General features: G+C 33.8%; 3 protein-coding genes and 2 long non-coding RNA genes across 6 annotated transcripts; 1 reads left to right on the forward strand and 4 right to left on the reverse strand.

Moving 5' to 3' along the window:
* Positions 1-2,948: 2,948 nt before the first annotated feature.
* Positions 2,949-4,012, forward strand: LOC145606101 (uncharacterized). Its single transcript, XR_014105215.1, has 2 exons — positions 2,949-3,266; positions 3,797-4,012. It is a non-coding gene; the product is annotated as an uncharacterized LOC145606101 (long non-coding RNA).
* Positions 4,013-11,860: 7,848 nt separating this feature from the next.
* On the reverse strand, positions 11,861-25,911 carry LOC145606177 (linoleate 13S-lipoxygenase 2-1, chloroplastic-like). The gene is made up of 9 exons (XM_081662227.1): positions 25,512-25,911; positions 24,740-25,011; positions 14,712-14,952; positions 14,118-14,438; positions 13,869-13,954; positions 13,563-13,673; positions 13,175-13,473; positions 12,733-12,999; positions 11,861-12,620 (listed from the first exon to the last, which is right to left on the reverse strand). The coding sequence occupies exons 1-9, from the start codon at positions 25,909-25,911 to the stop codon at positions 11,861-11,863; spliced, it is 2,757 nt and encodes a 918-aa protein (XP_081518353.1).
* Positions 15,103-18,986, reverse strand: LOC145605113 (uncharacterized). Its single transcript, XR_014105004.1, has 5 exons — positions 18,716-18,986; positions 18,357-18,497; positions 17,742-17,797; positions 15,570-15,650; positions 15,103-15,469 (listed from the first exon to the last, which is right to left on the reverse strand). It is a non-coding gene; the product is annotated as an uncharacterized LOC145605113 (long non-coding RNA).
* Positions 19,510-21,270, reverse strand: LOC145605112 (uncharacterized). The gene is made up of 5 exons (XM_081661133.1): positions 20,889-21,270; positions 20,635-20,766; positions 20,404-20,541; positions 20,098-20,289; positions 19,510-19,995 (listed from the first exon to the last, which is right to left on the reverse strand). The coding sequence occupies exons 1-5, from the start codon at positions 21,039-21,041 to the stop codon at positions 19,693-19,695; spliced, it is 918 nt and encodes a 305-aa protein (XP_081517259.1). The 5' UTR covers positions 21,042-21,270; the 3' UTR covers positions 19,510-19,692.
* On the reverse strand, positions 21,298-24,578 carry LOC145605111 (uncharacterized). 2 transcript variants are annotated; one of them, XM_081661132.1, is made up of 4 exons: positions 24,178-24,578; positions 23,109-23,388; positions 22,049-23,009; positions 21,298-21,743 (listed from the first exon to the last, which is right to left on the reverse strand). In XM_081661132.1, exons 1-4 carry the CDS (start codon positions 24,221-24,223, stop codon positions 21,333-21,335), a joined length of 1,698 nt encoding a protein of 565 aa, XP_081517258.1. In that variant the 5' UTR covers positions 24,224-24,578; the 3' UTR covers positions 21,298-21,332. The 2 variants fall into 2 exon arrangements, with proteins under 2 accessions (XP_081517258.1, XP_081517257.1); XM_081661131.1 differs by having other exon boundaries at positions 23,109-23,406.
* Positions 25,912-26,709: the final 798 nt, after the last annotated feature.

A 26,709-nucleotide genomic window follows, 5' to 3' on the forward strand; every position in this document is an offset into this window, starting at 1 on the left:
TGCCACTGCAACTATCTAAATTAATTAAAGCCTTGACAATTGACAATCTTGAGATTAAGGTTTAAGTCAACCATCCACATAAATACCTCAACACCCCCCCCCCCCCAAACACCCCAACACACACACACACACAAAAAGTTTAATTTCAAATAGAATTGACAAAAGCTAGCTCACACGACACGAAATTAAATAACCGGTTATTTACAAAGGTTTACAAACCAATCAATTAAGCGGATCAACACGACACGACATTACATATAATTGAACAAGTCAGGTTAGTACTAAGATTTCCAACATGAAACTTACACTGCACAACACAATCCACCTAAGAAAAATAGCTAATTATTTATGGCATTGATGATAAATTAATGTACGAGGGTAACTCTTTTTTAATATTGTACGACAGCACAATATAAATCAGACACAAAAAAAATCAGGTTAATTATTTAATAATGTCAAGTATTTCCAGCACGTATAATTAAACAACACATGGCACGACACATTTATGTTGCTAGTTCTAATCAATTTATGCTTGAGTCCTATCTTAGCAAATTAAAGTTAGTTTGTTCTAATCTCAGATGCTTTAGGGCCTGTTCACATTTACTAAACTAAGCTGAACTGAACTGAATTGAACTGATTGGAGCTGAACTGAACTGAACTGAACTGAGCTGAAATGAATATTTTATATGAGAGGGAAATTAAGAACTGAACTGAACTGAACTGAACTGAACTGATTGGAGCTAAACTGAACAGAACTGAACTGAAATTAAGTAAATGTGAAAGACCCTTAGTTCTTCTATCTAGCAATTTAAGTATATAATTATCTCTAACACAATCCCTTTTTTCTTCACGTGGGAAAAAGAAAGTCTACCATCTTCATTTACTTCAAACAAAGAAGAAAAACGAAAAGTCTTTCGTTCCAACACTTTACACCAACCAAATCAACCTTGATGATTTGATTAATCAAAGTTATGCCTGTTAAAGACCTAATCTTTTTAATTGTAGAAGACTATAAAAGTCAATTAACTAAAGATTAGCCTGGCAATGACAGTTCACCTAAATCTTTGCAAGAAAAGTAGTTTGACGTACACTTTAATTTGGTCTATTTGAAACGTAAATGTTGGCCTCCCTTTCTCCATATAGTAGTTAGACGAGCTCCTACTAAATTAACTTGATGAGGGAAAAGTCGTACATGTTTTCTAGGTTAACTTTAACGTGTTAAAATAGTTTATTGTTTGGGACGGTTTTATTTCAATTTTAAGAGAGTTTGCGTACATACAAAATAATTTTTTGTACTCTTATCAATGTTTTTTCTGTAAACGTACTCGGATTAACCTTCTGTTAAAAAAAAAAAAAAAAACCAATTCAATCAAAGGAACAAAACAAGGGCCTAGAGGAGACAAAATCTAGAAGAGGGTGACGGTAGATGAATAATAGGAATTAGGAGGGTCATCACAGAATGAGAGGCAGTGTGAAAAAAATCAAGGGTAAGTAGTACGAGTAGGATTAGGTTTAATTAATTTTACTGATTAATGCATATATACACACTTTATTGTATACTCCTACTAGAAGACTAGAATGTTGGTTAATGAATGCATTCTAATTAATCGCATATTGTTTAGTCAGCAACTAACGTGTATCATCTCTATACACATACACATGATACACCTACTAGATGACTAGAACATTGTTAAATGTATTATATACTCCCTCCGTCCCTTTTTTACATTCCTGATTACTATTTTGGGTGCGTATTCAAAAATTACATTCCTCCTTTCTATTTTTAGTAAGTTTTTTTTTTTCAAATATCCCAAATCAGCTCTCTTTTTCCGTTGTATAGTTAATGCTTTCTCACTTATACTTTCCTAATCTCACTCATAATTTCTCAAAATCCTTGTGCCTAATTTAAATGAATATGATTGGTTAAAAATTTTCAATTAAAAGCATGTGATTGGTCTTTGTTTTTGCAAAAGATTGATGACATGTCATGATTAATCATTAATCTATGTTTGTTTTACTCAAAAACATTATTTAATGTTTTGTATTTTCCATTGCAATATCTCATTATTATTATTTGTCTTATTCTTTCCTCCTTAATTAATTCCCGTGTAAATTTACAAACAGGAATGTAATTTAGGGACGGAGGGAGTACAACATTTTATAGATGATATACTTCGCAATAAATAAGAAACTTACTCAAATAATACACTAAGTAATTAATGATACTTGATAAAAATACACTAAGTAATAAATGATGATATACGGGGTATTGATTACATATTAATTAGTCAACAACGTGTATCATGTCTATACACAAATACACATACATGATACACCTACTAGAGGATTAAAATGAGAGCACCCTTTCAAAATCTGGATAAGTGAGGCTTTTTTTTTTTTTTTTTTTTTTTTGACCTAAGAAAATCATTAATTATCCTTACTAACGAGGTTTTGGTAAATTAGTATTTCCTTGATTTCTAAAAGAGCGTCACACTTACCCTTTTTGGCGATCCTTTTTAGTGCTTACGTTTCAATAATTTCGTAAATCTATACTATATATTAAAAGGGGTTCTTTTTAAAGGAACGATGCCACGTGGCACTTTTCAAAGTATGTGTACCTATGTCACAATGCCACGTCATCATCCAACGTATATGCGCGACACAAGCTAGCTACTTCATTCAACAAAATGAAAATATACTTTCAACAAGATTCAAACCCATAACCTCCAATTCAATATAAATAGGTAATACTTTTACCATCTCACACTAGTAGAAAAATTGAAAAAGGCAACGCTCAATGGCCAACGGTTTTTGTAAACCGGTGGCTTAATTAAGTGGCGGGATGAGGCAAAAACAATTGTCACCGGTTCAACCAAACCCGTGGCAAAAATTGGAAAGGCCACCGGTTTGAACCCGTGGCAATAATGAGTTAAAAAAAAAACCCCTTATAAACCCAAACCCTACCCTTTTCCTCTCATCATCAGCCGCATATTCCTTCTCTCTCCTCTCCCCTCTCCTCTTTCTCTCTCCTGTTCTCCCCTCTCTTCTCTGTTCTCATCTTCTTTGATCTCCTTCTCCTTCTCATCTCCTTCTTCTTCTCATCTCCTTCTTCGATCTCCTTCGTCTCCTTCTCTCTCCTCGTCTCCTTCTCTCCTTCTCTCTCCTCTCCCTCGTCTTGTCTCACCGCCACCACGGCTGCCACCAAGTCCAAACAACAACAACACCCTCGCTCAGTGCATGCATGTTTATGGGTGTAATTATTCAAGGTTAGGGTTTTTGGGTTTAATTATTTTTGTTAAATGTCTTGATTTTTTTGGGTTTGATTGTTGTTGGAATTTTCTAGGGTGATTTTGAGAATTTTTGTGGTAGAATTTCTGGGTTTAATCGATTGTAATTCGATTTTGTTTATTTTATTAATTTCGGGATTTTTTGGGATGATTTAAATCGATTTGAAGTAGATTTTTTTTATTTTATTTTTAATTTATGGGTTTTATTTTTACGAGTTCTTGGTCATCAATTTTTGGGCTTAATCGATTTTGATTCGATTTTTTTTAATTTTAATCTATTTTGGGATAATCTGGGGTAATTTTAATCGATTTGAAGTCGATTTTTTTGATTTTTTGGATTTTTTTTTCTGGGTTTGATATTATTCTGGGGTGATTTTGGGTTTTTTTCTAGGGTTGAATTTTTTGGGTTTTTTTCTGGGTTGGATTTCATATCAGTTCGTGGTTTTTGTTTTTTTTTTCGCACCTTATTTATTTTAATCAATTTATTTTTTTTGTTTTGATTGGTTCAGGTATATTGATTTAGATAAGAAATCGAAGAATCAAGCCGAAGAATCAAGATGCAAGAATTTTGATTTTGATGTTGTAATATTTTTTTATATGTTGTAATTGTTCGTTTTTTTTTAGAAAAGACTTGATCAATTTTATTGATCTATATTGTAATTTATATATTACAAAATTTCCATTATATTTATCGATATTGTTTGATTTGTGTTTTGATGTTCTAATTTTTTTTTTGATTTAATTGTTGAATTATATTTCTTTTTGAAAAAAGCCAAAAAAAAAAAAAAGTACATGACATATACATTGCCACCGGTTAACCGGTGGCATTTATATTTAATACAAAAAAAAAAAGCGAGAATTGTCTTTTGCCACCGGTTAACCGGTGGCAATACTTGATTTTGCCACCGGTTTTGAACCGGGTTTTGAACCGGTGGCTTTGTATTTGACTTATTGCCACCCCCAAATGACCACCGGTTCAAAACCGGTGGCATAGGGGGGTTTTGAACCGGTGCCCAAATGGTTTTTTCGCCTAGTGTCAACCAACGAACTATTATTGATGTTTCAAGTTTCACATAATATTATATCATTCCTTTCATTTTTTAAATAAAAAGTAAACTAGAGGTAATATAATTCATTTATTTTTCACAAGATTAATATATATATACATATGATGTAAAAAAAAAAATAATAAAAAAGTGACATCCAAGACAATGCCCAAACCACTACACACACTAACTACACAAATAGTCCAACATTATTGTTTAATTGAAGCAAGAAGTACACAAATTAGCAACCCGGGGCATCGCCCGGGATACACACTAGTTTATAATTATTCTTTTACACATTTCCTTCATCCATAGATGCATACTCCTAGCAAAGATTGAAAGACGAAGACCTATGTACAATACTTTCGAATTCTAAACTCGTCCCCTCCAATCTCCCAATTCCCAACCGTTATTTATAATACCCTTGTGGCTGATTTGATTAAAAATAAAAACTTGATTAATTCGAGTAATTATGATCAATTGCTCGTCATTGTCATACTTAGAAGATGACAAAATTGACATATGTTAATATGTACAATGTTTTGTTACAATAATTTTTGGAGATTTTAATCTGATTCACGTTTATTCCAATGAAAATCTTTGAATTATCTAGCCATCATATTATTGGTCCATGGATTACACATTATCTTATCTCCAAAGCATCTTAATTTAGTGGTCCTATCTTAATTTATAAATGGACCACTCCTGATTCGGACACAGTCATCCAAACCCAACTCAGCATTAGGGTAAAATTAATGTTACAGAGTACTCCTGATTCGGACACAATCATCATGAAACGGAGGGAGTAGTTTACAAAACCACAAATGAAGCAAACAACAACAATAATAAATAATTAACTACGATGATTAAAACAAAAGCATTTCAATAACAAACTTTATTATATATGAGTATTATTACAGCTTTGAAAATTTAAATCTCTCTATATAGTCTTTCCTAAACAGAAACATACTGTATTATGAACGAGCCATTATCCAAATCTTCGGGCACATCCTTTAATTTATATGGGGACAATAGTTTCCACCCAAGGTTGCAAGAACGAGCCATTATCCAAATCTTCGGGTACATCCTTTAATTCAATCTTGATGGCTCTTCCGAGTTCTGGATCACATTTGATCACGAACTTAGGTAGTCCAGGACGACATGATACTAATAAAATTCCGTGTCCATCTTCTATGCAAGCAAACTTTAAGTTCCGACTATGCCAAATTCTTGTAGTATAGTAACGATTAGTCCTGTAAAATTGGTGATGATTTATTCGAGTCCAAGACTTTTCCGCACGCTATCATTAGTTATGGTAACTATATGTTACTCTATTTTATTTTTTCTTTAGTTAGGGATGTATTAGAGCAACTTCAATGGCAAGCTAATTTGACAATTAGCTTGTCATGACACATAAGCTTTTAAGCTAATTATCATTTTAGCTACTTTTTGCTCCAATGCCTAGCTATTAGCTTAGTAGTAGTTGTTGCATAGAAAATACATAGAAAGAGCTTAATTGGTGCAATGATCATTTTCATTTTGGCAAGTTTAATTCCCTAGCAAATTAGCTTGGCAAAGCTAATTTGCTTAGCCAAGCTAATTGAGTTTTCTAGCTCCAATGGTCAAGCTAATAGCTAGGGAATTATTGTAATTGCAAGCAAGTCCCTAGCTACAACCATTGGAGTTGCTCTTACGGAGTATTAATTAGGATTATTCTGGTTAATTGAATACGAAGTGTATCAATCTACTTGTTAGATAATATGTTTATATTATCTTGTGAATATTCTGTAAAATATATCTTTGTGTAATTTAGGTTATCTCATAATTAGGTTGTAAATCCTATATATATTCAATTAATGAGAAAGCCTAAATTACACAATGATATATTTTACAGAATATTCACAAGATAATATAAACATATTATCTAACACTACTCCTTCACAAATAAAAAAAATAAAATAAAATAAAACGTGTATCAATCTATTTAATGATTTTGATATGTACTAATTGTAAGGTGACTTATTTACCAATCTATACTACGAGTATATATATATTGTCTGATCCATTCACAATTTCACATATATGTCTACAAACCTCTGTCCTTTAGAGTAGAAATCATTAAGGATTCACATCATTAAGGATCCATTAGTAACTGCTATGCTTGCAAGTTAAAAAGCATTAATTGGTGCAATTAGGAAGGTTTATTAAGCATTAATAAAAAGCACCAACATTAACATGTATGGGTCCAAATAGGAAGGGTTGTTTTTTTTAAAGCAAATAGGAAGGTTTAATTGGTTTTGGTTCTACAGGATGGGGAGTGGGATTATTTTGAGGAGCTGGTTGGTCTTGAGAGATTTTGCAGTCCAAGCAAGGGTGAATGCTTTCTTGACAGCATCGCAAATTCGCAAGGCTGTTTCATGGTAATAAAACTGAAGAATTCCTCAGTAGAAAAATAAGAAAATCACCAAAACTTCATTGATTTCATCAAAACTTCTGAGTTACAAAGACTAAACTTAGAGAGATTTTAGAGACAGGAAAATAGCCAAAAAAAAGCGCCAATTTCCAGTTTATCTCTTTGATTGACAAAGTTTGTCAATCTAAGGGTACTCTTGGTTTTTCACTCATTAAATACAGGGACCATTTCGTCAAATCAGCGTGATGACATGTTCATATTGCCATGTTGCTGCTGAGTGCGCAGTCCACTTCATAACACGGGTATTACACGGATGATACAAGAAAGTTAACGCTCATGTACTCCGTCATTCAACCTCAATATGGGGTTAGCTCAGCTCCACTCCCACCTCTACCTTACTCGCCGCTTGGTTTCCTCACTACGCTATTTTCGAATATTGTAAGCTAATGTATCAGTAATCGTTGGAGCATCGTTGTCCAAAGCTCCAAAATAAAATCCCCCATATTGCCTCCTCCGAAAAACTCAACTCTCTTTCTCCAATCTCCATTGAAACAGGAAAAGCTTGAGCAGTCTTTTTTTTTTTTTAAAAAAAAAAACAAATTAAAAGAAAATCTTGATCAACCTATCGTTTCTCAGATTGGATATTTATTGTATATGGGAATCATTCATCTGGGAAAAAGGAGGCGTGCAATGAACGAAGATAGTGTTGATGATGTCAACTTAGAAGATGATTCATTAAGTGATGACTTAATTGTTGTTTAAATTATCCATACATTACTGATTTCTGTGAATCAGTTAAATATACGGCAAGTAATAGAATTGTTCTTGTACTCAGTAAGTGATGAGTTCATAGTTATACACTATAGTAAGCTATTTTGTTTATTTGAATTTCAATTAGTAATTTACAGTGTTGATTAATTATACAATTGTTATTTAATGCACTAATTGATGACTTAAATGTGTGACTCAATTGATAGCAATTTTGTTAATTTGAGTTTCAATTAGATATGTTGTTCGTACTTACCATGTTGCCGACGTTAACGGTGTCAACCTACCATGTTGCCGACGTTATAATGTCGCTTGTCTAGGTGTTCAATTTCGCATGCCTACATGTCTACTTACTAATCTGACTCATCAGTGTGTAACCTCAATTGCTGAGATGGCAAAATAGATTGACAAATTTTGTCAATCAAAGAGATAAACTGGGCAGCCCCCAAAAAAAAGTGTTTCACACTAAACTTTTGATCACAAAAAAACAGCTAACAATAAAGCCTAAAACAGAATTTATATTCTCTTATTACAAAGATTATCTCTAACAAACTAACAACCTTCCAGAACCTTCTCTTGATCTTCCAATTCTTCTTCTGCTGCTGCTGACTCAGCCAAGTAATGAGCTAAGGTACCAATTGCTCTGACTCTTGCTTCTGTGCTGCTATGTCCTGCAGCTGCAGTGCTGCTTTCATCAATACATGGTCTTTTTGTTTTCGAAAGAAATCAATACATGTTCTTTATTATGACATAATCAATTTCTTTGTTTCAAAATTTCACAACATATAATTAAAGGGAAACAGAAAGTTCCAAGTTAGACCATGACACATAGTCACATACTCTAATTTGTTTTGTCAACATAATATTGCCTTCTAGCTACTGCACATAGGCACATAGTATCAGGATACTGGATAGAGATTAAACGTCAAAGGCTTTCCGATCCCACAGTCCCAAATGGTATGGCCTATGGGTGGTGGTTCCGATCCCTAGCTCTCTTAAGGAACCATCCTCTACCCAACTATCATACCAAAAAGAGGGAATTGAAACAGATGATACTGATCAAAAAAGCACTTCAATAGTTTCTTGTTGGTGGCGATCAGCTAGTGACTAAGGAGGATTTAGGCTAATATTAGTGGTGCTGTTTTGTTGGACAGGCCGAAATAGCAGTGGCCAAAAGGACAGGACAAAGGTGGTCGAGCATGAATGGCAGCTGAAATTATAAAAAGTTCAAGTTCTAATTAATAGTGCAACATTTATTCTATATCAGTGCACAGAATCACAGAAAAGTTATTTACCTCAATGTTTACTTGTTTAATGTCAGCTTTCCTAAAGGTTACAGGGCACTAAATGATCACTTTTAATTTTAAGAGGTCTCTAAGAATGTACAAATACACTTCTCTAAAGGTCTAATACTTTCAAGCACCACCACATGCAACAAACAACAACAAAAATTGCATAGTTATACCTTGCGCTTCTTGGTAGGAAGCTTCCGACTATCAAGAAGGCGTACCAACGACCCTTGAAACATGGCTACACAAGACATATAATCTTTATATGTAATTGATAGAGTATAAAAACATATTCCTGGGCCTCAACCATCAGCTTAAGCTTTTAGTTGAGATGGTCCACTAACAGTAATCTTATACCCTCCTCCAAGAAGTGATTGATCCTCATCTATAGGAATTTTATGCCAAAAAACTCCGGGGCTACGCTTCCACCCAACGGCTCGATATTCGATCCAAATCAAAATTGCATAAAATGCTGGTTGATGATGAGACAGTGGTAGGAATGTAGTTGTCCCATACATATAATCACTTGAAAATGAGAACAACTTAATCCACGAGTCTTTCACCCCGTAATTCTTCATCTCCCACAATTCAACCTCGGGTTTATACGGATTATTTATCAACAGAGTTAAGCATCCATCAATTGCTGCCATATTTATAACATCTCCGGAGCGATCCCCGGGATCGTCATCATCACCATCACCTTCTTCCTCATTACTTTCTTCGTAAGGCGGCAATGGAACGTTGTCCAACCACTTTTCACCTTTAACATCAAAGGCTCCGATTCTAATTTGATTATCGTCTGTAACCCAAAATATCCAATGTACTAACTCCAGTTCAAATTATTCGCAACTTTGGAATATTTTATATCTCACGCCTAATACCCCAAAGTTGCGAGTAATTTGGATCGGAGGTAGTAATATATTTTCACCAATTAACACACCATTAGCATAATCACCCATACAATCTTGAGGAGGAATTAACAACATTTGGACTTCAATCGATACACAATAACATCTCGAAACCTAATTTCAGCATCAAAATCTTCACTCTTACGTACTTTGAGTTCCGAATAGGTTACAAGAGCAACAATCTTGAAATCACCATCATTCTCAATTTTCGATTTATTATTAGAAAAACCAAACCCAAAACCAACACCAAAAACAGTTTTAGCCAAATAACGATGACGAAACAAAGGGATGCGATACGTACCCAAACAAGGATTAATCAAGATGATTATTCCGGAAGAACTCTTGAAGCAGACGATGCCATTGCAGGAACCCACACTCGATAGTTTCAAATTGTTAATTGGGAAATTGAGGGTGTAACGTGAAAATTCAATAGATTCAATTTTCACACATTTGAATTCATCATCTCCAGAATTTGAATCAAGAATTATCATCCTATTGTTGAAAGACGAATTCGAATATTGAAGATGAAGTTCAATGAATTCTGGGCTTGAAATTAATTGGTTGTAGTATTTAGAAACACATTTCCAACGCAATAGAGAAATTGCCGGTAAACGAGGGAGAATCTCATTGTCCAATATTTCAGAAGGAATTGACGCCATTGATGGAAAGGAGAAAGCTCTGAGTTTTGAGGATGCCCCACTTTCTCATGATGAGAAACGAATTCTCATAGTAGCATTTTTGTGAATAAATCAACAACTTTTTCAACTTTATTCAACTGTGGAGCCCACAATATTGAAAAAGTTGTTGATTTATTCACGAAAATGCCCCCATGAGAAACAAATTTCGTTTCTCACCATGAGAAACAGGGAATTTCCCCTGAGTTTTTGAGAAGAAGAAGTGTTTTGGGGTTTTGGAAATTTAATTCCGTACTGCTTAATGCGCGTAAATGTGTGAGTAATATTTTAGGCCCGGTTATACTCTCTATACTTAACTGTGTTACCTCAAAAAAAAAAATGTGTGTGTCGCTTTCGAGTTAACATGAATTTGGGTCGTGTCGAGTCAATTAGGGTTTTGGGTTATATTCGGGTCAACGATTTTTGGTTGAGTTCGAGACGGGTTAGTTCGGATTGTGTTCAGTTCGAGTCGAGTCAAGTCAATTTTAAGGACTAGTTAGGTTTCGGCTCAAGGTCGGATCAGATTGGTTCGAGTCTGGTCCAGTTCAGGTCAGGTCACCAAAAATAAAAACTAGAAATTAATGAGACGGATTGAATCTAACAACATCTCACATAACTATATTATTACTTATTGATTAATTGAAATTTATGATCAAAGTTTTACTCATCTATTTGTAATTGGGCAAAAAATTGAGGGCAAAGGGAGTACTTAGGGCCTGTTCACATTTACTTAATTTCAGTTCAGTTCAGCTCTTAATTTCCCTCTCACATAAAATATTCATTTCAGCTCAATTCAGTTCAGTTCAGTTCCAATCAGTTCAGTTCAGTAAATGTGAACAGACCCTTAATTTTACTAGTATATTTTTTCTTATTCGTTAAAACTCAGTTGCTAGCCTATTAGACTCTTGTTAAATCTCAAAAATAATGTGCTTGTTCCCACACTGCTAATGACTCACTCTTGTATGGACCCCTCATGTCTTGCCTAATTGGCCTATATGTCAATCTGACCAATATCATACTTGTTCTATGCACTTCTGTTTTTTTTTAAAAAAATTGACATATTTTGACATTTTGTATTATTCATCTATTAAACTTGTCTATGTACTTAATTATACTAATATAGAGTTATAGATAGCTCAAGTTTATCAAAACGTTATACCATATACGATGTACGGAGTATAACACATCAATAGATATGAATAAAATAATTGCACCAAAAAAAACATGAATTAAATGAATTATTATAATTTATCTATTCTTTAGTTTCAAATCAAACAAGTAAAATTGGCTTTACACTTGTACTTTATTTGGAAAATTTAGCAAATTAAAGGCCATGCATATATAACTTCTTACATTGAACTCACTGAAATAAAAAGACCCAAAAACTTATTGCATATAGACTTCATCATGAACTATATATATGTTTTACATAGTTTTTATTGATTCATTATTTATCCCAAAGTTCTATATTAGTTTCAAATAGAAATGCTGTTTGGAACTCCCATAGCAGTGACACCAGGTTTAGAGAAAGGTTTCAACAATTCATAAGGCACAACACCTGCTCCATGTCTGTTCCTTAATGCTTCATTAGCATTCCTTTCATCGATGATCCCCTCCAACTCCTTTAATCTCCCGGTAAACTTCTCGAAAGCCGCCTTTATCATAGGCTCTGCCTCCCAACAAGGCTCCAATTTTTCACCTAAATATTCTTCTTCAGGTGAATGACCTGAAAGCACATCCAAAATTGCCATAACTCTAGTAGCCTGTATTTGAGATGGGAAGCATCCAAGGAGCGTATCCTCGGGTTTTCCGATGAATTTGTTCCATTCATCGTCAGTGGGGTCTTCTGTAGGCATCTTAGTCCTAGTGAGTGTTGGCCTATTAGGGAAGTACCCTGCATAGGCATATTGTCCAAAGTTGACAGCAGCATGGTGCCCTGAAGTCACCCATATTATAGTTGTCGCGATTTGGATTAGATCTTCGTTTGTTTTTAGGCCCGGCCACCATGGCTCATCTTTCTTGTCTCCATGCCCTACGGTTCTTACTTCTGTCCACCAAGCTTGAAGCTCTTGATCTGATTCTACTAGGCTCGGATCTTTGTAGTAGTGGTTCACATAATCCGTTACCCATTGCTTGATGATATTCCATAGGTCTAAGCCATCATTCGCGTATGGATAATCCTTTATTGTTAACTTTAGTCCATGAGGTGCTGATGGATCTTCAACCGCCATTCCCCTGAATTTTCCAACACAACATTTTAAGGCCGCGCCATGTAATTTAAAGTTAATTAAATTGATTAACAATTACCAATCAAATTAATAATTAGCTAGAGTGTTTTAATTAATACCTATTAATAAGGTCGGCTGGTAAGGCTTCTTGATCAAACCGCCACTCTGCTCCATAAATGACAGAGCTTAACTCCATCGCGTACCTCCCTTGTGAGAAGGATCTTTCAATGATACCGCCTGCATTAATTAAAGCTACTCGAGCAAGGGCGTTTATCTCCATGGTATACCGAAAATGAGGATGTAACAACCTATATATTGGGTGCATTGCACTCAACTGTCGATTTGCTGCAATTATGTAAGGCTCCGTGCAACAATGTGTTCTAAGCCTACATTCATCAAAACAAACAAAAAAATGTAACGTAGTTAGCTCATATTCATGAATTTATATGTATTGATCAACTCTTTTTTTTATATTATCATATAAAAGTATCTAGACAATTAAAATCATATTCCTCAAATTTGTGCAATCTTATCAATAATTAATGAGAACTCGTAACGTACCAGTGACTAACAAGTTGGTGATAGCCAGAGTCATGGGAAAGAACATGAGCCTTAGCAATCTTCCAAAGCCATTCAGAAGTGGCACAAGTTCCTTGGGTAAAAACTTGCCTCCATTGAGGTTTCCCATCGAATGGAGGCCGAGTTAATTCAATAGCTAGAGGTCTAAGTGTTGCATCATTGTAGATGAACAATGCTCGAGATCCATACAAAGTTGAACCCTTGAGCTCCCTTACTTTGTTTACATAAGGCAAAAATGCATCATGGTAATCTATTATAAACAACCTCCTCTCTTTCAAAGCCTGCAAAATACATGATTGTTTCATCATATAGGAAGCTCGAAAAAAAATTAATTAAAGCTAATTATCATAAGATCATTTAATCAATTAACCTGTTCAACAGTCATGCAGCCTTTAATCTGATTTTGCACAAGCTCTGTAGTCATAGCTGATTCGGGTGGGCCGTAAATGTTAGGGTCCAACTTACTCTTTATTGGCCATTCCTGCAAAATTGCAAGTTTATAATCGTTTCATATGAGATCCTAAGCAATCAAATAGGCTAATAAGCATCTATATTTATAATTAAATTGCTAGCTACTTTATGTATGTTAACAACATTACTCACATAATTTATGTATAATATTATAATTCATCCCATACTATATATTATATATAATGTATAGTTTTTCATATCATACCGTAACACACTTGATGCTTAAAGGATTTAAGCCAGCAAGAGTTTGACGTGAGAACTCCTCATCTCTAAACCAACAAAACCTATCCCCTGTATATAATAAGTTAACCAATTATTTTAAAAAAATAAAAAATAAAAATAAAAATAAAAATAAAAATAAATTAGAAAAAAACACTTAAATGGTTAGTGCAGAGTTAATTCAAACTTGTTAATTAATTGTAGGTTAACTTAAGAAAGTAATTAATGTTCATACGATCAAATATCTTGGGGAGTTCGAAACGAAGGATACTATTTTTCAAGTCAGTGACGCCTTTGATGATCCTAGGCAACACAGTCCGTAAGGACTCGTGGTGTTGTAACCCGGGACAATTAACTCCTTCGTTGTAGAGCGAGTCTATGGCCGTGAAGTATGGAAAACCGAGGTCAGGATCAACCAACGCGGTCTCTAATGATGGTACAACGGCGTGTAGGACCGAGTACACGGTTTTGAACCCGAATTGTGCATTCTTTATCTCGGAGAATGTTTCGTCTCTAGGTACATATACACTGGCAGCTCTGCTCTCCGACCTTGGATCTGCATGTTGTAATATGTACAAAAAATTGTAAATCAGGGGATAATATGGTCATTTCAGCTAATAAATTAGGGGTAGTTTCGTCATTTCACCTAATAATTCATTAACAGTAGTGGTTGAATTAGAATATAGTAAAAATTTAAAGAACATACGTACTTACGTACTTATGTCTTTATGTACGAAATATATAGTAGGAAGAACTTAAAGGAACAAAAAATACCTCGTCGTTAATTATAAATGACAATAATGGTGATGGGAAGTATAAGAATAGATACCTGTTTTAGTAGGAGGACGTCCAGTTCTACAACGTCGAGGGTAAGGAAGATCTTTAGTACCACCCAATACCGGTCTTGCGAGTTCGGGTTTCGTGTCTGGAACACCCAGGTCGTTGTACGTGTCGTAGTCATAAATTCTCTCAAAGTTCTTACGTTCACCCTTCCCATCCCCTCGCAAACTTTCAAGCTCTTTCTCCCTTAATGCTTTCAATCCACTTGGTGTTTGTGATGGCAAGTAAGACTACATACAAATATTACATCATTGCAAATTGGTCATTACAAATCGTACAATAATATTATGTACAACTCCATTTGCATGTACCCGGTGTACAGTATTTTTACTGTACATCGGGTTTTTCTCACGTGCAACTTCTTTATTGTTTTTTTTTTTTTTTTTTTTTTTTAAAATAGCTTAATTTAAAATCACGGAATTTTATACCTAAATCAAAAAAACGCAGAACAATGGAGGAGAGAGAAAGTGAGAAAACGCAGAACAATGGAGGAGAGAGAAAGTGAGAAATCGCAAAAATTGCAAAAAACGATCATCAATCGAGGAGAAAAAAGGTTAGAAAACGCAAAAATTGCAGAAATCGATCATCAATAAAGGAGAAAAAAGGTGAGAAAACGCACAAATAGAAGAATTCGATCATCAATCGAGGAGAAAAAAGGTGAGAAAACTTACAAATTGCAGAAATCGATCATCAATGGAGAATTCGACTTTCGATACAACAAAATGCAGCAATCTCATTCACGAATTGCTACAAAAACAGAGGCAAGTTGAGACTGAATTTGAAATCGATTTAAATCGATCGATTATAGAAGAAGAAGAAACTTATTGTTTTGGAGATGAATTCGTACCAATATTCAACCATCCAGACAATGCAGAAGCAATTGATAATGCAGAAGACGCAATACACAATGCTGAAAATCAAGTGGTTCCTGATAAATCAATTGATTCAAATTCAGAACAAACAACCAAAACAAATGCAACTGAAGGTAATTTCTATAAATTTTTGAGATTGTATGCTAAAAAGAACCCTTTGAATACATAATTGTTACCCTTTTTATGCATAAACGTGACCCTATTTATGCCTAAATGTTACCCTCAGATTGAATGCAGAACTTTTGAGATTGCATGCAAAAAGTAACCCTTTGATTGCCTAAATGTTACCCTTTTCATGCTTAAAAGTGACCCTATTTATGCACAAATGTTACACTCAGATTGTATGCAAAAAGTAACCCTTTGAATGTCTAAATGTTACCCTTTTCATGCTTAAAAGTGACCCTATTTATGCACAAATGTTACACTCAAATTGTATGCTGAAAATTCAAGTTGTATGCAGAAAGTATCCCTTTGAATGCCTAAATGTTACCTTTTTCATGCATAAAAGTTACCCTATTTTCACACGAATGCTACCCTTTTTTATGCTGGCTGTGGTTATTATCTGATTTGTTTGTATTAAATAACAGATACAAATCCAATTGATGCTTCTGGTTTAGATCTTAGAGGATCATTTGTTGGTGTGGTAAGAGAAACTTTTGAAGAAATTTTGGAATTGTATGAAAAACATGCTGCTATACTGGGATTTTCAATAAGAAAACATACAACTAGATTCAAACAACACACAAAAATAGTAACTGAGAAAAACTATGTGTGTTCTGCTGAGGGAAAGAGACATTCAGGTCAGAAGAAAACAAAGTTAGTTGAAATGGTTGATGAAGAGGATGTAAATGTAAAAGCAAGAAAGCCAAGACAAGTAGCCATTACAAGATCAAATTGCAAGGCATGCATAAGAGCAAAAGTGAATAAAGAAGGACAGTTTGAGGTGGTGTCTCATGTTATTCAGCATAACCACGAGCTAACAAAGCCACAGTGGCATTATTTGCATCGTTCTGAAAGAAAAATGACAAAGGAAAAAACTGAAGCAATCAAAACAATGAAATCTTCAGGTTTAACTACAATGGACACTTACTATTACATGGCTACAGAGGCTGGAGGAGAACAGAATGTAGGCCATAGTGTTGTAGATCACCTGAATTTCTGCTCAAGGTTAAGAATGGAACAAATTGAGGCTGGAGATGCTCAAACTTTAGTGAACATTTTAAGTCAAGAACAATCAGAGGATCCAAACTTCTTTTTTAGAGTGAAGTTTGACAAAGAAGGAAGAATTTGCAATATCTTTTGGAGAGATTCAATGATGCTAGAAGACTATAGGATATATGGAGATGTTCTTGTCTTTGATACAACATATAGAACCAACAGATATAATCTTATATGTGCTCCATTTGTTGGCATAAATAACCACTGGCATAATTGTATGTTTGCATGTGCTTTTATTGGGGATGAAACAACAGATTCATTTGTGTGGTTATTACAAACCTTCTTCAAAGCTATGGAGGATAGAAAACCAACTTCAATATTCACTGACCAGGACCAAGCAATGGCAAATGCAATTCTGGAGGTAAAAGATTTATATTGACATCTTACAGATTTGAGATCTGACAATAAAGTTTTTCTTTTCACATAAAAGTTACCCTTTTATCTGCATAAAGTTATCCTTTTTAGTGCATAAAGTAACCCTTTTAACAGCATAAAGTGACCCCTTTATTTTCAATGCAGGTGATTCCAAATACAAGGCATAGACTTTGTATATGGCATTTGGAGCAAAATGCCATAACCAGATTTGGAGCTCTTAAAAAAGACAAAGAATTCAAATTTGCATTCAACCAGTGCTTAAAGATGTGTGTGACAGAACAAGAATTCGAAGAAAAGTGGCAGGCAATGTTGCAGAAATATGAGTTGACAGAACACTCTTGGTACAAAAGAGTGTATGAGTTGAAAGACAAATGGTGTCCTGCCCTTAGTAGAGATTTCTTTTCAGCAGGAATCTTATCGTCACAAAGGAGTGAAAGCACTAATCATGCTATAGGATTCAGAGCAAGTAAAACAACTACTTTGACAGAATTTTATACCATATTTAAGAAGACAACCAATCGTTGGAGAAGCACAGAGAAATATGATGAGTTTACCTGTAGCAAGTCAATAGCATTCACTTCATTGCCTCTCTCTGGAATGCTAAAGCATGCTGCACAGGTAAAAAGTTAACTGACAACTACATAAATTACACCTAATATATGGCAATTTAAATGAACCTACATGATTTTGATGTACAGGTTTTCACTTTATCACTCTTTAGAGATTTTGAAGAGGAGTTTGGATACTCTATGGCAACAACTGTTCAGATGTTAGGCAGTAATGAAGAATGCCTACTTTATCAAGTAACACTAGAAGACAAGCCATGGTCTGCACATCAAGTAAACTATATACATGAGAGCCAAACTGTATGGTGCACTTGCAAAAATAAGCATCTGGATGGTTATGTTATCATTGCATCAGAATTCTACATTTGCATTCAGTAACAAGAATACCAGATAAGTATGTTTCAAAAAGATGGACTAAGTTTGCAAAAACAGAGGCATGGGATAGGTTGAAGAATCAGGATCCTAAACAGCAATATATTCCATGGAGGCAAACAATGATGAGGAAATACTACAATCTAATCTTAAAAAGTCAAGAAAATGAAGACACAAGAGCATTTATGGAAGAAAGCTTCAGAAACAGTCTTAAAATGGTGGAAGACTTACTTGCTATTGCTGCTCAGAAAGAAAGTGCAGAAGCTGCTTCTAACATTCCTGATGTGGCAGACAGCACTCAAAGCAATACTGACGTTTCTTCAGCATCGAGTACAAGCACAAGTGTACCACAAATACTTGATCCTAAAACGGCTGTAACAAAAGGAAGAAGCAAGAGAGCAAAAGGAGGACTTGAAAAAAGCAAGAGAAAAAGAAAACCAGCACTGCCACCTCCAAATTCAGAATTTGGATCAAAAACACCTAACTTACGACTCTTTTAAGATCTTTTTTTGAACATTTTTTTTTTTCGAAATTAATATACCTTGTATTATTAAGCTTCAGAAACAGTCTTAAAATGGTGGAAGACTTACTTGCTATTGCTGCTTAGAAAGAAAGTACAGAAGCTGCTTCTAACATTCCTGATGTGGCAGACAGCACTCAAAGCAATACTGATGTTTCTTCAGCATCGAGTACAAGCACAAGTGTACCACAAATACTTGATCCTAAAACGGCTGTAACAAAAGGAAGAAGCAAGAGAGCAAAAGGAGGACTTGAAAAAAGCAAGAGAAAAAGAAAACCAGCACTGCCACCTCCAAATTCAGAATTTGGATCAAAAACACCTAACTTACGACTCTTTTAAGATCTTTTTTTGAACATTTTTTTTTTGAAATTAATATACCTTGTATTGTTAAACTATTTTTCTTTTGTTTTTTTACTCTATGACAAGTTTAATGAAAATGTGATTGACACTTTTATTAGCAGATATTTAATTCTTGGAAACATCAACTTATGTTACCCTTTTCATGAATTAAAGTGACCCTTTTCATGCATAAACGTTATCCTTTATATCCACTAAAAGTTACGCTTTCTGGTAATAAAAGTTACCCCTTTTGTCAATAAAAGTTACCCTTTTCACGCATAAAAGTTACCCTATCTATCCAAAAAAAGTATACCTTATCCTTTCTATCCACTAAATTAACCTTCTCTTTGTTAATAGTTACCCTTTCAAGTAATAAAAGTTACCCCTTTTGTCAATAAAAGTTACCCTTTTCATGCATAAAAGTTACCCTATCTACCCAAAAAAGTATACCTTATCAAATATAAAAAGTAACCCTTTTTATGCCACAAAGTAACCCTTTTTATGCACAAAAGTGACCCCAAAAAACATACACAAGAACCTTTCAAATTACTTAATGTATGCACATACATCAGTATTCCAAAAGAACAAAAAACTAACCACTAAGTTTAATTACATCATTTAACTTGATGTATATGCACAAACATTAAGTTTTTTCATTGTTCAAAAAATGCTCCTAGACCTAATCAACCTTTGCTTCTAACAGTCATTTCACCCTTTAGAAGGAGTGTACTTGTCTGTCTTCTTTTTTGCCCTTTTTCCTTTGGGATTCTCTTCGTCTGCCTCTGCCTTTGCTTCTACTTCAGCTGCCATTATTCTTTCTTCATTATCTTTCTTCTTCTTTGCAGCAATTGCATCCTTTCTTCTCATTTCAATTTCTTGGCAATAAGCAGGATCTTTCTTCTTCTCATTGAACTTCTCTAATTCTGACAACACATCATTCCTAGATTCATTCAAATCACACAGCACCAGTGTCGTACAAATCTCACCTCGCAGAAATTTTCTCCCAATAATCTCACAACAGAAAAAAAAAAAAAAAAAAAAAAACTTATCAATATGTAATTAATAAAAGCATTAGAAAGGGAAAAAATACATACAAAATAGATGAATAATTACTGTTTTGAGTTCATTTAATTTGAACGATTCGCCAACAAAATGGAGCATGTGATACATAACAAACACCCCACAGTCCAAATTGTCAACTTTTTCTTTTCTCCATTCCAACTCAACAATTTGAAACCTATAAGAAGGTAGCTGAACACTCTTTGGATGATTTCTTTTTCCGAGAAAAACACCCATTTGATCACACTGACATAAAATATAAAAGTTTAGAATAAAATAAAACAAGAAAAAAGAAAAAAAAAATTTAAATGGAAACAATAAGTAAACAGAAACATAACAATGAAATCAACATAAACATACCAAGTGTGAAGACAATTCTTTGGTATATTCAAGAGCATCATCACGCCAGATGATATTGTCAAGATAATATACCACCTCTTTTGTATGATCAATAACAAACAAAATGTAGTGATTCTCAATAAGAACAGGAAAATATATCTGAAACAGAAAAAATTAAAACACTGATTTAGACAGTTTAACACAAAACAGAACTTTTTTAAAGTTTTGATAGTAATTTATCATGAAATATACCAGTTCAGCATCCATAATATCACATTCAGGATTCTCATAGCTCACCCAACCTTCCCATAAACCGTGCAAATCATTAACAGCTTGTGAAACTTCACCTTTGCCAATGTTTTCACAAACATGCAAGAATGCAAACTATTAAAAGTATGAGAACTTGTTTATATAAAAAGATAATAACTTTAGTGCACATAAAGGGTAACTTTAGTGCACATAAAGGGTAACTTTAGTGCATATAAAAAAAAAATCAAATTACTTACACTTTGCCTCACACCAAAGAAGAATTTTCGAGGACCAGAATCAAAACATGCCTTCTCGTTCAAATACAGACAGTAGCAATCAATGATGCACCATCTAATTCTAAGTGGAGCTACCAGGGATACCATGTCTTCTCTTGGAATTAAAAAATTCATCCCAATAGTAACAAGATTCTCACTGCAACAATAAAAAATAAGATAAGCATTAAACAAAAAAATAAAGGAAAAAAAACATATAAAATATAATTATTATAAAAAATGACATTTAACTTCCTCATCATTGAATCATCCTTCAGTAAACAATAATCAAGAATTTCCTGATGTAACTTGGGCAATTTCTTGAAAATCCGAGCATTAGACCTCAAAAACAGAGTAAGAAAAGGAACATCCACACCTACTGGCCCACAGTCGAGTGAGCAAAAAGATTTATTGCCTCTGACGATACGTCTAGAAGCATTTGCTACAGAACGAAGGCCCAGCATCATCCTCAGACCTATTCATCAAAACACTTTTTCCTTTACCATTGACATCATCCTCAGACCTATTCAAATTCAAATCTTCTTCAGATTCATTATCAGGATCATCATTGTTATGACCTTCAGGTTCATAAAAATCACGAAACATTTCATGAATAGACTTCATCTTGTTACACTCCTCAATTAAACCATCTAAAAGCTTCAGGTAATGAGGATCAGAAAGTAACTGTTGTGTTTGAGAAAATACAACAGGATCATCAGAGGATAATGATTCAGTTCTGCGAGAAGCAATCATATCACTCAAGGTTTGAAAACCCTGTGACTGAACCAACAATAATACATCCATATTTCTTTTGACCAAAAGAAATGTTTCATGAACAGCCTGCAAACATATGAACCAATAAGAAACTATACAAATGTAAAAAATAAAAATAAAAAACAAATGAAAATTCATGATATATGCATAAAGTTACCCTTTTAAATGCATAAAGTTACCCTTTATTATGCATAAAGTTACCCTTTAAAATGCATAAAGTAACCCTTATAACTGAATATTTAGGGTAACTTTAGTGCACAAAAAGGGTAACTTTAGTGCACAAAAAGGGTAACTTTAGTGCACAAAAAGGGTAACTTTAGTGCATATAAAGAGATAATAACTAAATAAAAAAAAAAAAAAAGAGCACTTACATCAGTTGAAATTTCTTTAATTTCATCATCAGTCATCACACTTTCTGGAAGATCAAATGCAAGAATGCGGCCACTTCTACCACTTGTAGAAGCCCCTTGACCACAAGTTTGCTTAACAACAGGAGTTATAGGATCCCTAACTTCAGGCTGTGAAACGGGATATGTAAGGGTATCCAATGGTCCCTGCCCAAAATCACCAGCTTTAATCTCCAAATTGATCCGCTTCTTAATCTTCGCATCAGTCCAATGTTGAATCAAAGGAAGGGTACTACTTTCCTTTTCTCCTTGGAAATTTAATCGATGAAAATACATAATTTGCAAAGCTAGCAAACAACCACTTACATTTTGAGCATTTTCATCATTCTTATAATTCACAACAGCCTTCTTTAATTTTTTCAAAACATATGAACACCAATCAAATGTTTTGATTTCATCAACATTTTCCACAGCCTTCAGCAACTTCAATGAAACAGTCCTATTAGTAGTAGGAGCTAAGAAGCTAGACATAGCATGTAGCACAAAACATCTCTTGAATTCTTCACCACCATCATCCAAATCAACCATCCTAGACTCCACTTTTGACAAATGTAGAGGTTGCTTCTCAGTAAGACCATAATCATGTCTCCATGACTGAATGATACGTTTATCTACACTACCTTCTTCAGGATTCTTCTGAAGTTCAGGAACAGCAATCTCACTCATAGGCAAGCCAAAGACATCACATATATCATTTTTAGTAACTACAAACTCTTTACCAGCAGCAATAGTGAACATGCAGCTACCTCCATTAAAGTGTTCAACCAGCCAATGTAGCATTTGACGATTCAAAGTTTTCAATTTCAGATGTAATAAACCACCAAAACCTATTTCTTCAACAGCTTTTTGTTGATTAGGACTAAAATTACTCATCATTAATTCCAATGTGTGTGGTCTGCACCTTGCAATCAAGGGTCTTTTTTCCCTAAATAATAATAATATAAGTAAAACAATATCAGAATCAGAATCAGAATCATGATATATATGATTAAAAAAATACAAAACAAAAAACATTTATACTTACACAACAGTATCAGAATCAGAATCAGAAACTACTTGCAATTCAGCATCTGCTTTGGCCTTCTTAGATACAATTTTAGACTTCTTAGGAGATGCTTTAACCTTCTGAGACTCTGCTTTGGCCTTCTTAGGAACAGTTTTAGCCTTCACAGTTTTAGCCTTCACAATGTTAGACTTCCCAGTTTTAGACTCTGTTTTGTCCTTCTCAGGACCTGTCTTGTTCTTTTTTGCAGGCTCTTTACCCATTCCTTTTCCCCTTGAAGGCGATTTATAACGATATCCACCTATTGAACCACCTATATCTAATTAATACAGAGGATAACCATAAATTACAAATTCACAAATTACTCAGGGGAAAATTTAGAATATATGCATAAAAATCCTTTTTACTGCATAAAGTCACCCTTAAAATACAACAAGTAACCCTTTTAAATAAAAAAGTAACCCTTTAACAAGCATAAAGTGACCCTTTTAACTATATAAAGTGACCCTTTTAACTATATAAAGTGACCCTTTTCACTGCATAAAGTCACCCTTTAAACTACAACAAGTAACCCTTTTAAATACAAACGTGACCCTTTTGACAGAATAAAGTGACCCTTTTCACAGCATAAAGTGACCCTTTTCAAAGCATAAAATAACCTTTGTCATGCATATAAATAACAATGTATATATTACTCACACACAATGCACAATGCACATATTACTGGTACTCAAACACATATACACAAACACAATGCAGATATGCATACTATTCTCATAATCTAACTAAAACCTAACATCAAAACTTGAAGAATAATGAATAAAACTTCTGAAAACAAACATGCAAAATTTGTTTAACATGTAACAACACCACAACACATATATATCAAATTTTGAACCAATTATCACAATGAACAATAAAATAAAGCAAAATTAAACATAATAACTTCAAAATTGAAATTCAATTATCATAATATGCATAATAAATCAACAGAAAACAATAAAAAATAACATGCACTACTAATTCGACATATATAAGCGAAAATTCAATTGAAAATTCGAAAAAATGATGAAAAATTAAACAAACACACCTTCTTCAGCATCTACAGCCTTCTTTGTAATCTTCTTCTTCACCATTGCTGAAACTAACACTACAAAAAACGAAAACAAAATCAAAATCAAAAAACCTAAAAATCGAAGAACCAAAACAATTTAAACTAACAAAAATCTCAAAAAAATAAGTAAACTAACCACAATTAAGCGATAAACAACTTCACAAGTGAAAGAAAAGTGAGAAAAAGCTCGAAAAAGCTCGAAAAGCAACAATGGAGGAGAGAGAAATCGCAGTTAACTGGTTTTTAGAGAGAGAAAAACGAGGAGAGAGAAAGCGTGAATGAGTGAATGAAGGAGAAAATCAAGGAGAGAGAAAGTTCTTTTTCTTTAATTTTGGAAAGCACGTGCCCAGGACAGTTTTTTTGTCCTTAAAATCCGCCATTCAATATCATTATTGAACACCCGCTTTTTTTAAAAATTTGTGTATTATGTACGTATATGTTTGAAAATTAATTATACCGCGAATTGAGAGTATTTTAACAATTAAAATTAAACTCGATAATCTAAAAAGTTTATGAAGTTTGTTCGTTTGTTCTATACCTTATTACTAGTGAAGAATACTCTCTTTTCAGGGATGTCATATTTGGAGTGCACCCATGAATTACAAGTAATATGAACTGAATCAAAAGACGGTCCATTTAGTACGATTTCAGTGAGGTACATCTCTTTGTGGTGTTCATTTTCAACAAGAATAGCACCCACTTCTCCAAATTCTGGTGAAATCACAAAATTAGCTTCAAATTTCACCACTCCATCCTCTACCTTTGAACGATGAGCGTATCCTTTGATTTTTTCCTTTTCTGATCCTGCATCTTCTAATCAATAATATAATAATTAGTTAAAGGCATAGTGCAATCTAATTTTATATATTAATCCCTTAATAATCTATCTAAAATCAGCTGTCATATTAGATAAGTGACATACAATTAGATATATATATATATATATATATATATATATATATATATATATATATATTGATGTCAAGAAATTGAAAGGCCATGAGTATTGTGCATACGCCTTCACCATCAAATTAGCATATTTGGTATATACAATCATTTTTGTGATAAATTTGGGCTCGGGAATAATCAAATTATATCAATTAATTAGTAGAGTGTGTAAATATTGTAAATATCTAAATGGCACAAGTACTAAAAAAAAACCTTGTACAAGATTTTGCCTTAATAAGTACTTCAATTGTTCAATGTTACATTTAAAATTTAGTAGTAAATAATCTTGTCTTTGAAATTATTAGACACCCCTAATTGAAGTATAATGTATATTATGCTAGTTGTTTAATTTAATAACTTACTTTGTTTTGCCTCAGCACTAACAAGCTCCAAGAGGAGGGTTTTACCAAGCACATCAACAATATCATCAGCCCCTCGGCTTATGCCGATGTTGGTCAATAACCCACCAACACTTGGTTTTACCGAGACAGTGGCCTTAATTTTCACAGATTGTTCACTATATTTGGTTGCAACTGCTTGCACTCTAAGGCCACTGTTTCGAGCTCGGTGTGCCCTAGTTACACCACCATCACCATGCAACCTTCTTGATAAAAACAATGCACCTACTGATGCATTATTATTTATGACCCTAGAGGAGTTTAAGAGTTTAACACAATTTTGTTCACCTCCTCCAACAAAGGGTTTTCGCAATAGATTTGGTGATGGGGTTGTGTTGATCACAGTGGTAGATGTGCTCAACATTTTTATATACGTAGTATATGTTTTTTGTTGAAGCTAAGTTCGTTGTTGTTCAAGAAGAAGAAAGTATGTATAATTTTATTTTATTCTGTTGTGATTTATATATAAAACAAAGTTAATGAGGGTTTACAAGTAAATTCACTATATAAATTTTGAAAAATTAGCAATAATAATTCAAAACGTTTGTGGTATGTTGCTTTTTTTATTATTTTCGCTTACATGCATGTGATGGATGTGATAGGTAGGAAAAAATGACTAGGGCAAATCATGAGTGTTCATCTAGACTATTTCAAGCCCTTAATCCTTATTTATGACTCAAGCTCTTAAACCTTTTTGGTACTAATTTTTGCTTAGTTGGTAATCACTTAGTATCATAAAAAGTTGTTCTATTATTAGTATCAATCAAAGCCTAAATTCTACGGATTACTACGTCGTAGTTGCTATCAAAATGAAATAGTACCAACAAGATTTTTTTTAATAACAGTACCTACAAGAATTTAATTACTAGTCATTGTAGGGCTTGTTTTTATACACTTAAGTTCGTTTAGAAAGGACCACCGAATTAAGATGCTTTGCGATAAGATCATGTAATCCATAGACCTATATGATGCGTAGCAAACTTATAACTTTTTCTGAAAATTATTATGTACATATGTGTCTGAAGTACGTCTTTGCAGAAATGAAATAGTACCACCGAAAATTTAATTACCATGACATTTTTTGTTGTTGTTGTTGTTGTTGTTGTTGTTTTGGTTGGAAGGCCGGAAGGGAAAACTAAATTCACAACTTCATTAAAAATAA

Source organism: Chenopodium album, chromosome 22, assembly GCF_948465745.1.
Source record: "Chenopodium album chromosome 22, dcCheAlbu1.1, whole genome shotgun sequence".
Taxonomy (NCBI): Eukaryota; Viridiplantae; Streptophyta; class Magnoliopsida; order Caryophyllales; family Amaranthaceae; genus Chenopodium; species Chenopodium album.